General features: G+C 48.5%; 1 protein-coding gene across 1 annotated transcript in view; it reads left to right on the forward strand.

Annotated features, from left to right (window-relative positions):
• Positions 1-5,703, forward strand: part of SARS (seryl-tRNA synthetase) — a 17,076-nt gene extending 11,373 nt beyond the window's left edge. The window contains exons 5-11 of the mRNA XM_006919592.3: positions 520-663; positions 1,771-1,926; positions 2,860-3,081; positions 3,620-3,749; positions 4,006-4,163; positions 4,846-4,975; positions 5,301-5,703. Coding sequence (XP_006919654.1) covers positions 520-663; positions 1,771-1,926; positions 2,860-3,081; positions 3,620-3,749; positions 4,006-4,163; positions 4,846-4,975; positions 5,301-5,458 — 1,098 coding nt within the window. The 3' untranslated portion in view covers positions 5,459-5,703. The remainder of the gene's footprint in view (positions 1-519; positions 664-1,770; positions 1,927-2,859; positions 3,082-3,619; positions 3,750-4,005; positions 4,164-4,845; positions 4,976-5,300) is intronic.
• Positions 5,704-10,235: the final 4,532 nt, after the last annotated feature.

Here is a 10,235-nt window from a genome sequence, read left to right on the forward strand (position 1 = left end):
TTCTCTGACACCCCAGCCTTAGCAGGGCCCATCTGTGCCTCTTTCATTCATTCCCTGGTGAACAGAACATTAAACTCCTTGCAGGCTGGGGTGGCAGACTGGAGAGGTCAGGGCCCTGAGCCCTCCCTCTTGTGGCCCTGGGACCAATGAGAGCCTGGAAAAAAAAAATCTACATTCTCCTCTGTACCCTAGGCAATGCTGATTGTCCAGGGAAGGGGTGTCCTTGTAAAGTATTTTCAAGGAGTCATTTAAACGGGTAAAAAATAACAGAACGTGACGGATCTTTTGGAAAATCATGATTTCAGTTTCATGCTAGAATCACTTCTAGGAATTTATAAATGATTATTTCTCTATTGAGCATAAATTCTCTAGTCTCTGTATACAGTGACCAAAACCTCATATTTGAGCTAAGCTGTGGCTTCACAAAGCTTCAGGTTGTTCTTAGAACAGGATTAGGAAAGATGGAGGTCATAGAATTCAAAGGTCATGTATCCTTCTCTCCTGGTCTTGTTTCTTTAGGATGCAGACAACAAAGTAGAGAGAATCTGGGGTGATTGTACAGTCAGGAAGAAGTACTCTCACGTGGACCTGGTGGTGATGGTCGACGGCTTTGAAGGTGAAAAAGGAGTCGTGGTGGCTGGGAGTCGAGGCTACTTCCTGAAGGTAAGAGTCAAGATCCAGCGGGATGGGATTGTAAAGAAGGAACACGTAATGTGCAGAAAACAATCTACTTAAAGAGGCCCACAAATCTACCACTTGAACTCGCTTTTCTCCTGCAAACTTACTGGCGATTAGATGCGATTTTCTTTCTAAGGCAGGAGAGTGCTGATCAGGATTCCCCAGAACAAAAGCCACTACGGGATCCTCCATAATGAATATGATTTGCTGACTAAACCAGAACAGCCTCCGCCTTTAAGGAGCTGTGTAATTGGACAGTCAGACAAGGAACAAAGAGTCAAAACCTACTGTGATACATGCTGTGGTGTGAGCAGGCCCAGGGTCCTATGAGAGCGGTAGGCAGAGGCAAACCCACGTTAGCTTAGACAGAGGGCAGATGAGTTGAGGGAAAGCTTCCAGAAGGACATGGTAAAATAATTTTGGAATTATAGTTGACCTTTGAATGACATGGCTTGAACTGTGCAGGTGAACTTGTGGATTTTTTTCAGTAAATACTGTAAATGTATTTTCTTTATGATTTTCATAATAACATTTTCTTTTCTCTAGCTTACTTTACTTTAAGAATACGGTATATAATACATACAACATACAAAATATGTGTTAATAGTATTTATGGTATTGGTAAGGCTTCCAGTCAACAACAGGGTGTTAGTAGTTAAGTTTCAGGGGAGTCCAAAGTTATATGTGGTTTTTTGACTGTGGGGGGTCAACACCCCTAACCTCCATGTTGTTCAAGGGCCAGTTGTACTGTCCGTGTGTACACATACATAGGAGTGCTCTACTTTATATAAGCGTGTCCAGCATTGTAAGAATTAGCACAAGAAAACTCATGCACCTGGGGACCAATATTTTTTTTCTCTTGCTTTGGTATCAGAAAAGATTCTCTTTACAATATGCCTGGATGATATGCTGGGCACCGGCATTAAGAAAGAATCTCACGTCAGTGTTGGGGTTCACGGTCTTCGCTGGCCTCCTTTGTGCTCCTGGGTAGTCATATTCTCCAGCCCCAGTTGCCTCTGAATGTGAATCCTATCAGATGAACATGCCGGTGACAGAAGCCAATCACACAGTGCTGTGTTTCTGCTCTTTTAGGGGGTCCTGGTATTCCTGGAACAGGCACTCATCCAGTATGCCCTTCGTACCTTGGGAAGTCGGGGCTACACTCCCATTTATACCCCCTTCTTTATGAGGAAGGAAGTCATGCAGGAGGTGGCACAGCTCAGCCAGTTTGACGAAGAACTGTATAAGGTGAGAAGCGGGGGACAGAGGGGCAGGATGACTTCTTAAGTTACGAAGTTTAACTTCGAAGATACAGAATAGCGCTCTCCAGTAGAACTTCCTGCGTGATGGAAATGTTCTGTATCTATGTCTATTGAGCACTTAAAATGTGGCTAATGCAACTGAGAAAGTAAAACTTTAATTTTTATTCATTTTAATTTAAATAGCCACACGTGGTTAGTGGCTACCATATTGAACAGAGCAGACGTTTGATCTTTCCCCCCAAATAATCTGTATGATGCATCTAAATGAGTATACTTTAACATTATGAGCTTAGAAAAGAAGCCCATTTATCGAGTAGTGGGACAAAAGGAAATTATAGAAGTGGCTGGTCTTCCATGACTTTCCATTTTGTGGCTCCTCAACTAGAGACCATCTCAGGGAGAGCCAGACGAGTCAAGTCAAGGTTCAGAAGGTGATTCTAATCAACTAAACACCAAAGTGATTCTTCGAGGATTATGATCAGTAGACCAACCCATAAGCACCGAGAAAGCAGAGACCATGTCTCTTTGCCCAGCATTGGCAAAAAGAACTCGACACTTAGTAAATGCCTTACAAATGTTTGTCGAATGGGTTAATTTATATTGCTACCAGCTCAAGTTTTATCGTATGCCTGCCATCATGGGCCCTTATACATCATTTATAAATGTTTCCTATATTAGATAAGTAAAAAATATCAGAATATATTATCTCCTTTTAATTTGCTTTTCTTTGATCTAGTAGAGACCCCATTATGGGATTGACCCATTCCATCCCTTGTCTTTAGTGTCCCCTGTTCCTTCCCAAGAAGGGATTAAAGAAAATTCTCCCTGTTCCATCATTCGTATCTTCCCTGTGGTTTCTTGCTCTAGCTGAGGCCCGCCTCCCTCACCCTTTAACTAATAAAGGTCCCTCCTCCTCCAGGTGATTGGCAAAGGCAGTGAAAAGTCTGATGACAACTCCTATGATGAGAAATACCTGATTGCCACCTCAGAGCAGCCCATTGCTGCTCTCCACCGGGATGAGTGGCTGCGGCCAGAGGATTTGCCCATCAAGTATGCCGGCCTGTCCACCTGTTTTCGCCAGGAGGTGGGCTCCCATGGCCGTGACACCCGTGGCATCTTTCGAGTCCATCAGTTTGAAAAAGTGAGTAGACAAGTACGGTCCTTCTGTCTGTCTGTCCGGGGTGGTTAGAGGAGAGGCAGGATCTGTGTTGCTCAGGCCCACCCTGGCTTCAGTCTTACCTCCTGGTGCCTACGCCTGTGTTTCTGGGGAAGAGCCTGAGAACGTGGTGGAGTGGCCATGAGCACAGACTCTGGAACCAGGCTGCCTGACTTCCAAATGCCAGCTCCACCAGTTACCAGCTGTGGAACCTTGAACAAGTTTCTTAAAAGGAGGATAGTAATAGTATCTACTTCATTAGGCCTGTCATGAAGATTAAACTAGTTAATATATGTAAAGCACTTACGACAGTACCAGGCACATGCATGCTCAGCTCTCTGTAGAAGCACGCAGTCTCGTGGCACCCCGAGTCCAGTGCAGCGCCGATCTCTCTTGCTGGGAGCCATGCCTGACTCCCATTGGTGTAGGAACAGGTCTTGATTGCAAGAATATCTCTCGTTTCAGTCCTTTAGTTCATTCACCCTGTCCCATTGTCACTGTCTCCTTGGGTCTCTCTTTGCAGATTGAACAGTTTGTCTACTCATCACCACATGACAACAAGTCATGGGAGATGTTCGAAGAGATGATTACTACCGCAGAAGAATTCTACCAATCTTTGGGGATCCCTTACCACATTGTGAATATTGTCTCAGGTATCGGCCTCCCTTTCCTGCGTCCCATGCACACCACCCTCATCACACAAAGAAATAGCTCACAATCCAATTAATTGCCTTCGTTAATTAAAATATGACACTCTTCTCACTTGGGAGTATTTGGTGATAAGAATATCTGGATGTGATTTCACTTCTGGGATAGGATATAAATTAAAGAATTTTTTTAGGTTTGCTAAAAGTCAGCCTTCTGAAATACCATTTCTCTATTATGATTTCTAGGGGTTTGTCCTTACAGGTTCTTTAAATCATGCTGCCAGTAAGAAGCTTGACCTGGAGGCCTGGTTTCCGGGCTCGGGAGCCTTCCGTGAGTTAGTTTCCTGTTCTAACTGCACGGACTATCAGGCTCGCCGGCTCCGAATCCGATATGGGCAAACCAAGAAGATGATGGACAAGGTAAGTGGCCCCTGGGGAGGCGCACAGCAGGACCTTTAGTGCAGGGTAGATCCATCTTACTTTTCATCCTTTGGAATACATTATTTCCTAGCATCATGGGAAAGTCTAAGTTTTTCATCTAGACCAGAAAAGGAATCTGAAAATGACTTCTACTGAATCAGTACTGAGTCCTTTTAGATAGAAACCTAAATCTAGCTCCATTCTACAAGGTAATTTTAGCTTTTCTCGTTTGTCTTTGTTTTTCATAACTCCAGATAAAGAAGGATCCCCATTTGTCAACACAGAACAAGTTGGAGACAATGTCTTTCTTCTCTCTTCTCACCCAAGGAGGTGTAGCTTATCTCTCCAAACTCAATTTTCAACCCTACTTTTCCAAGTCAGACTTGAAAGGGGTTAAAAGGAGAGGCCACTGTAGTAGTGTCTTTGTTTCTCCCTAAAGGACCCACCTCTCCTCAAAATACTGGAACCTACCACTTGTCACTCATGAGACATGAGGACTCTTCCTGGAGTTATGTGATAGGCAGTAAACACAAGTTTAGAAAAAGCTCAATAATGAGTAGAAGCCACGATTTTGATTTGGCAAGTTGCAGTAGGGGAGTCTGGCTGGGTGATGGTTCCTCGTCATCGGTTAGACCAGCTAAGGGCTGCATTAACTGCTCCCTCTGGGGCCCCGTCTTCGCAGGTGGAGTTTGTCCATATGCTCAACGCTACAATGTGCGCCACTACTCGCACCATCTGCGCCCTCCTGGAGAACTACCAGACAGAGGAGGGCATCGTCGTGCCCGAGAAGTTGAGGGAGTTCATGCCGCCAGGTAAGACTCCAGCCCAGACCATCCTCCTCCCCTTCTCTCTCTTCATACTCCTCTAGATAGCAAGCCCCTTTCAGAATGGGCCCATTTTTCTTATTGTGACATAGTCCCCAAAACTGCCTGTCATCTGGTACTGGGCACAGCAGGGACAAAGCTGAGAAAGTAGCCATACAGGTATGATATTCTGTCGAAATGCAGCTAAAATTTAGACTGAGGAAGAAAAGAATGAATGAAACCAGTGCTCATTGTGGGTGCCCTTCACTTCAGAGGTCCTTGGGCTTTGACTCCTGAGAAATGATAGGTTACTTGGTTGGCTCTTCCCTTCTAGGTCTCCAAGAACTGATTCCTTTTGTGAAGCCGGCACCCATCGACCAGGAGCCATCAAAGAAGCAGAAGAAGCAGCATGAGGGCAGCAAAAAGAAAGGGGCAGTGAGAGATGGCACTCTGGAAAGCCAGCTGCAGAATATGGAGGTCACCGATTCCTAAACACCCATTCCTCCCAGTTCTGCCGGCTGGGACCTCAGAGTCTGCCCATGGGCAGGGAAGCCAAGCACCTACTCGTCGCCCCCCCGCTGACAAGGGGAACCATCTGCCCTGTACAACACAACGTTCCTGTCTCTTCGCATGGGCCTAGGAGCCAATCACTGATGACTGACGAAACCATGTAATAAAGCATCCCTGGGGAAGGCTAGGACTCTTCCTCAGTCTTCTGCCTGGGACTTGAACCCTGTCTCTGACAGTTCTCCCTGGAACCATACTCACTTTTTCTTTTCCTTCTAAATAAGGCTGTTGCATTTACCAAGTCAGCCTTTGAGAAGGTAGGTGAAGGCAGGGGTAGATTTAGTAAAGGCTCAAGGGCAAAGTGAAAAAATTGAGTCTTAGACACACCAGCCTGAAGGACAAGGGCCAGGATCCTCTTTTATAAATCTTCTCTTCTTTAAGAGCAGTTAGGTAAGGCAAGCTTAGAGACCAGAGTTGATATAAAAAGCCCTATAACACATCTGTTCCCTAGGAAGGGCTCCTTGGAATGGGAGGGAGGCTGTGAGGCCTCAGGGGAGACAAGACTATGTTTAATCCAAAACTGCCCCTAGATTCAAGAGCGTGAGGTAGGGCCTTATTAACAGCTGCTTCTCCCTTTCTACTCATTCCAAAATGAGAGACCAACTGTGTAACAGCTCGTTGCTGCATCTCCAAAGGATGGAGATAGCCAGCAGGACAGAGGGGAGGGAGAAAGAATGCTCTAATCCCTTCTCTGGAGCTCACGCTGTTTCCCAATAGCCCTTTCTCTGGGGAGGGTGATGTTTAGGGTCTTTATTTACCTGCCATGTTTCATCTACAATCTACAAACACTTTACTTTAATAATACCTCTTGTTAGTTTAGTGCTTCTCTCCTAGGAGCCTAAAATACTTCCAATAGATGATCCCTTTTATCTTCGTGACAGTCTCGGGAGGAAGGGCGGGGACGTGATTATACCTCTTCCATCATATAGGAGACACAGTACAAGGTGGGTACGGGAGATGAGACAGCCTGGCCAAGTGGGAAGCTAGGAGTCCCGACTCCTCAGCAGTGCTTGGTGCTTGCTGTGTTTCTTAGGGAAGATGAGAGCAAGACTCAACTGTCCTGTCGCTTAGGAGCCTTTATGTCATCTCAGCTTCCTTAGTCCCTAAGCAGCAACTTCCCTGGGCCGGCTAGAGCTTGGCACCCAGGAAAGAGGCCATATGCTTGGTTTTACACTGGGGCATGGAGCTGATCCTATTAATCTTGCTGCCGGCAACCCTGTCATTACTGGGACACCTGAAAAGGCGACCATAGTAGCTCTCTTGCCACAAGTGGGCTCAACCAGCCCTCCTCTACTGTAGGCCATTGCCTTCAGCTCTGGAATAACAAAGCCAGAGCCAGCGGACAAAAGAGCAAGCTGCTCTCATTTACTCAGAAGGACCAGAAATTCCCATTCCTGTAGCCCAGCTATTTGATGTGAAGAAAGGCAGTTTGCACAGTGAGCAAGAGGCAGGGTTAGCTCACCACCCCACGGTCTTCCTCCCATATGAAAAGTCCTTTGGGATTTGGGGTTAGAAACTTTCAGATGGCCTCAAACAGCCCCATCTAGCCATGGAAGTCACTATGCTTCCCACTCTGCTCCCCACTCCTACCCTCTTCTGCTCCTTGTGCCTGTGACCTTCCTTCCAGCAGGAGGCACTGCTTTTTTCCAGGGCCCTGAACACTGAGGGTAGGAGCTGGGGCTCTGAGCTGCTGGGGGCCCTGGCTGACTCTGGTCTTTTCTTGACTGGTCGACTTACCTCCTCCCTTGACCAGTTTTCTGGAGCTAGTTACACCTGGAACCTGGACTCAGTGCTGCCTTTATGCAGAAATAGCCTCCTGCCCAATGCTTCTGGCAGCCAGCTCCCCATGCCAACCTTCCCCTACCTACCCTGCGGCTGGGTCAGGGTGTGGACTGGCCTGGGCGCCTGCCTTGTGCAAAGGAATGCGTGAAGTCCAGAGTATAGCAGTGTGCCAACTAGTCTGTTAGAAAGTCTATACCCGCTTCTTCCTGAAGCCAGAGGAGAGAAAATGAAGGAAAAGGTGACCCTGTGGCTGAGATCCCTCCCTGCAGGTCACACAGTAGAACACAAGAGGGTGAGCACATGGGCGCAACACACAAGGGTTTACTGAGTGCTGACCCTGTTCGAGACACATTCAAGAGCCAGGATTAGAGAATGGGCCACAGCCCTTGCTCTCAAAGAACTCAGTCATTGGGAAAGGTGTGGCCTGCCTCCATAACGAGCTGAAAACCAGACTCCCCTCCCTGGAGCAGTGGGATGGGGCTGATGCAAGCCTTGTTTAGGATGGGCCGACTGGCCTGGAAGCTGAGCACTTGGGAACCTGCCCAGATAACCTTGACTCCACCCTGGCAGTTGCCTAGGCAACTCGTGGCTGATGCTCTCATCCCTGGCACCTTGATCTGCCCCATCTCCAACCTTAGCTACCCAAGTTACCTCAGCAAACAACCCCACAGGCCCAGTGGAGTGAGTCAGAGCCCTGGGTCCCTCAACAACCCTTGGTTCCCACACCCAGGACCTAGGAGCCCAAGATGCAGGTCTGTGTGCCTGAGGCAAGAGAGGAGACACCAGGCCTGTACCAAGAGAGACGACTAGGGACTAGGCTTCCAGAGAGGAATTCTAAAGAGCCAGGCAACTGGGAACCCAATATGAGACCAAGGGAAGCTCAGGTTATCGGTCACACTAAGGAACTAACCACCCCCCACCCCCGCCCCGTGGTGAAATCCCTCCAGGGAACTGACACTCTCCCTGCGACATGTCCCACTTTTTCTTCCCTGAAGCTTTTCCGGTTTACCCCGGGGGGCCGAGACCTCCTCCTCTCCCCCAGCAACCCCCCCAAATCTCCCTGGCCACACTCCCAGGATGAGTCTGACAGGCAGAGCTGGGATGGGCCCCAGAGAAATGTGCTACATGTCAGAGCCTGTGCCAGGACTAGGGGCCTGCTCCACTTCCCTACTCACCTCCCAGCATGGGGTTCCCCAAAAGCTCCTCCCAGATAACACACAAAAGGAGGGGCGCAATCCTGCATCTCCACCGGGGGAGGTCTGATGGGGCCGACATCGCCCGCCTCTGACATTGCCCTTTTAAGAGGCCCCCCCACACACAGGGTGGTGGTGCTGCAGGCGGGTCCTTGTTGCAGAAACCCAGCTACTGGGCTCCCCATCCACCTGCAGGAAATAAGGAAATCCAGACACCAGCCCTGCCAGTTCTCAACCTCTAGATCCCCAGACCTGCGGGACAGAGGTAGGGGGTTCCAGCGACCTCTGATTCTGAGAAAGCCCCTATTTCTGGAGGGGAAGTGCCTCTTTCACTGCTCTGATTGGTTGGCTGCCAAGCCCTGAATTTTAGAGAGCTGTCCGGGGTTCCTCCATAGGACTGGGGCTTCCTGCCCCCTTGTAAACCTGCTGTCAAAAATAGTCTGGAAAATGATTTTCCTGGAGGTGCAAATTGCTGATAAGATGGTGTGACCTGTCAAGGAGACAGGTTTTTTAAACCTCGAAGAAAGAATTTAGCTCCCATTTAAAATAGTGTTCAATCCTTTTTACCTTCCATCTTGTCTCAAAAAAAAAATTTTTTTTTCCTATTTTTTCTCCTAAACCAGCCCTTTTCTGCTTGTGCCCTGGATATCATGTCCCTGAGTCCCTGTTCTTTAGCTAGCTCTTCCCCTAAACCTCTTCCCTCCCTCTCCATGTCCCCTCCCCACCCAGTCCCCCCAACATACCAATCTGCTTACATTTCCCCATCTTAAAACTGCCATCCTGCCTCTGCTGGCAATTCTGATCCCATCTAGCTCCTTTTCCTCAAAGATAAATAGTGGACACTCCTAGGTTCTGGTACCTCATCGACCGACATTCTAGGCCCTTATGGTCCCCACCCCTCCGAGAGAAGGTGGAGTGTTCCAGATAGAACAGCATGAGGGAGCAGCAAGAAGGCCCGAATAGCTGGAGTGCAGAGAGTGAGGGGAGGTTGAGTCGAGGCTAGTGAGGTGGATGGGATAAGGAGTTAGTGCCTGCCCCGAAATATGGGTCCCCCCGGGCTCCGCGCTCTCCTTGCTCTTTCTCTGTATGCTCTCCTACCTCTAACCCCAAATCCATGATCTCTCCTCATAATCTCCGGTTCCAACCCCCCACCCTACAACGGAGACATCGAGCATCTCCACCACCGAGACTGCAAACCCAAAAGTCCAAGTCTAACTTCTTATCTGATCCTCTACTTTCACCCTCCTCTGGGTATTCAGACACCCCAAACAAACACCCGGGAGTCACTCTTTACCAGCCCCTCCTCATCCCCAGTGGCCAGCCTCACACGGTCCCATTGAATCCTTTATCACTCAGCTCTGTCCCTGAAGCCTGTCCCTCAGTGGCAGCACAGGCTCTCCTCCTCCTGGACTGCTACAACTGCCTCCTGCTGGCCTGCCAGACTCAGCTCCTCCTCCAAGGGGCCTACTCACTGTCCTGGAGCAGTCTGTGGATGGTACAGTCATGATCGTGCCCTCCCCTGACTCTTCAACTTATCAAATAAAAGCCAGAGTCAAGATTCATCCAACCATGGCCACAGTTCAGATGAACAGGCCTTTCTGCTCTGCCTGGGCCAACCATGAGCTCTGAGCTCCAGCCCACTTGACTACTCACTTACCCAGCGCTGAGCATGCATTGCAACCCTCCATATTTGCTCACGCTGTTCCCTTTACCCAGATGCCATTCCT

This window comes from Pteropus alecto, unplaced genomic scaffold, assembly GCF_000325575.1.
Source record: "Pteropus alecto unplaced genomic scaffold, ASM32557v1 scaffold106, whole genome shotgun sequence".
Lineage (NCBI taxonomy): Eukaryota > Metazoa > Chordata > Mammalia > Chiroptera > Pteropodidae > Pteropus > Pteropus alecto.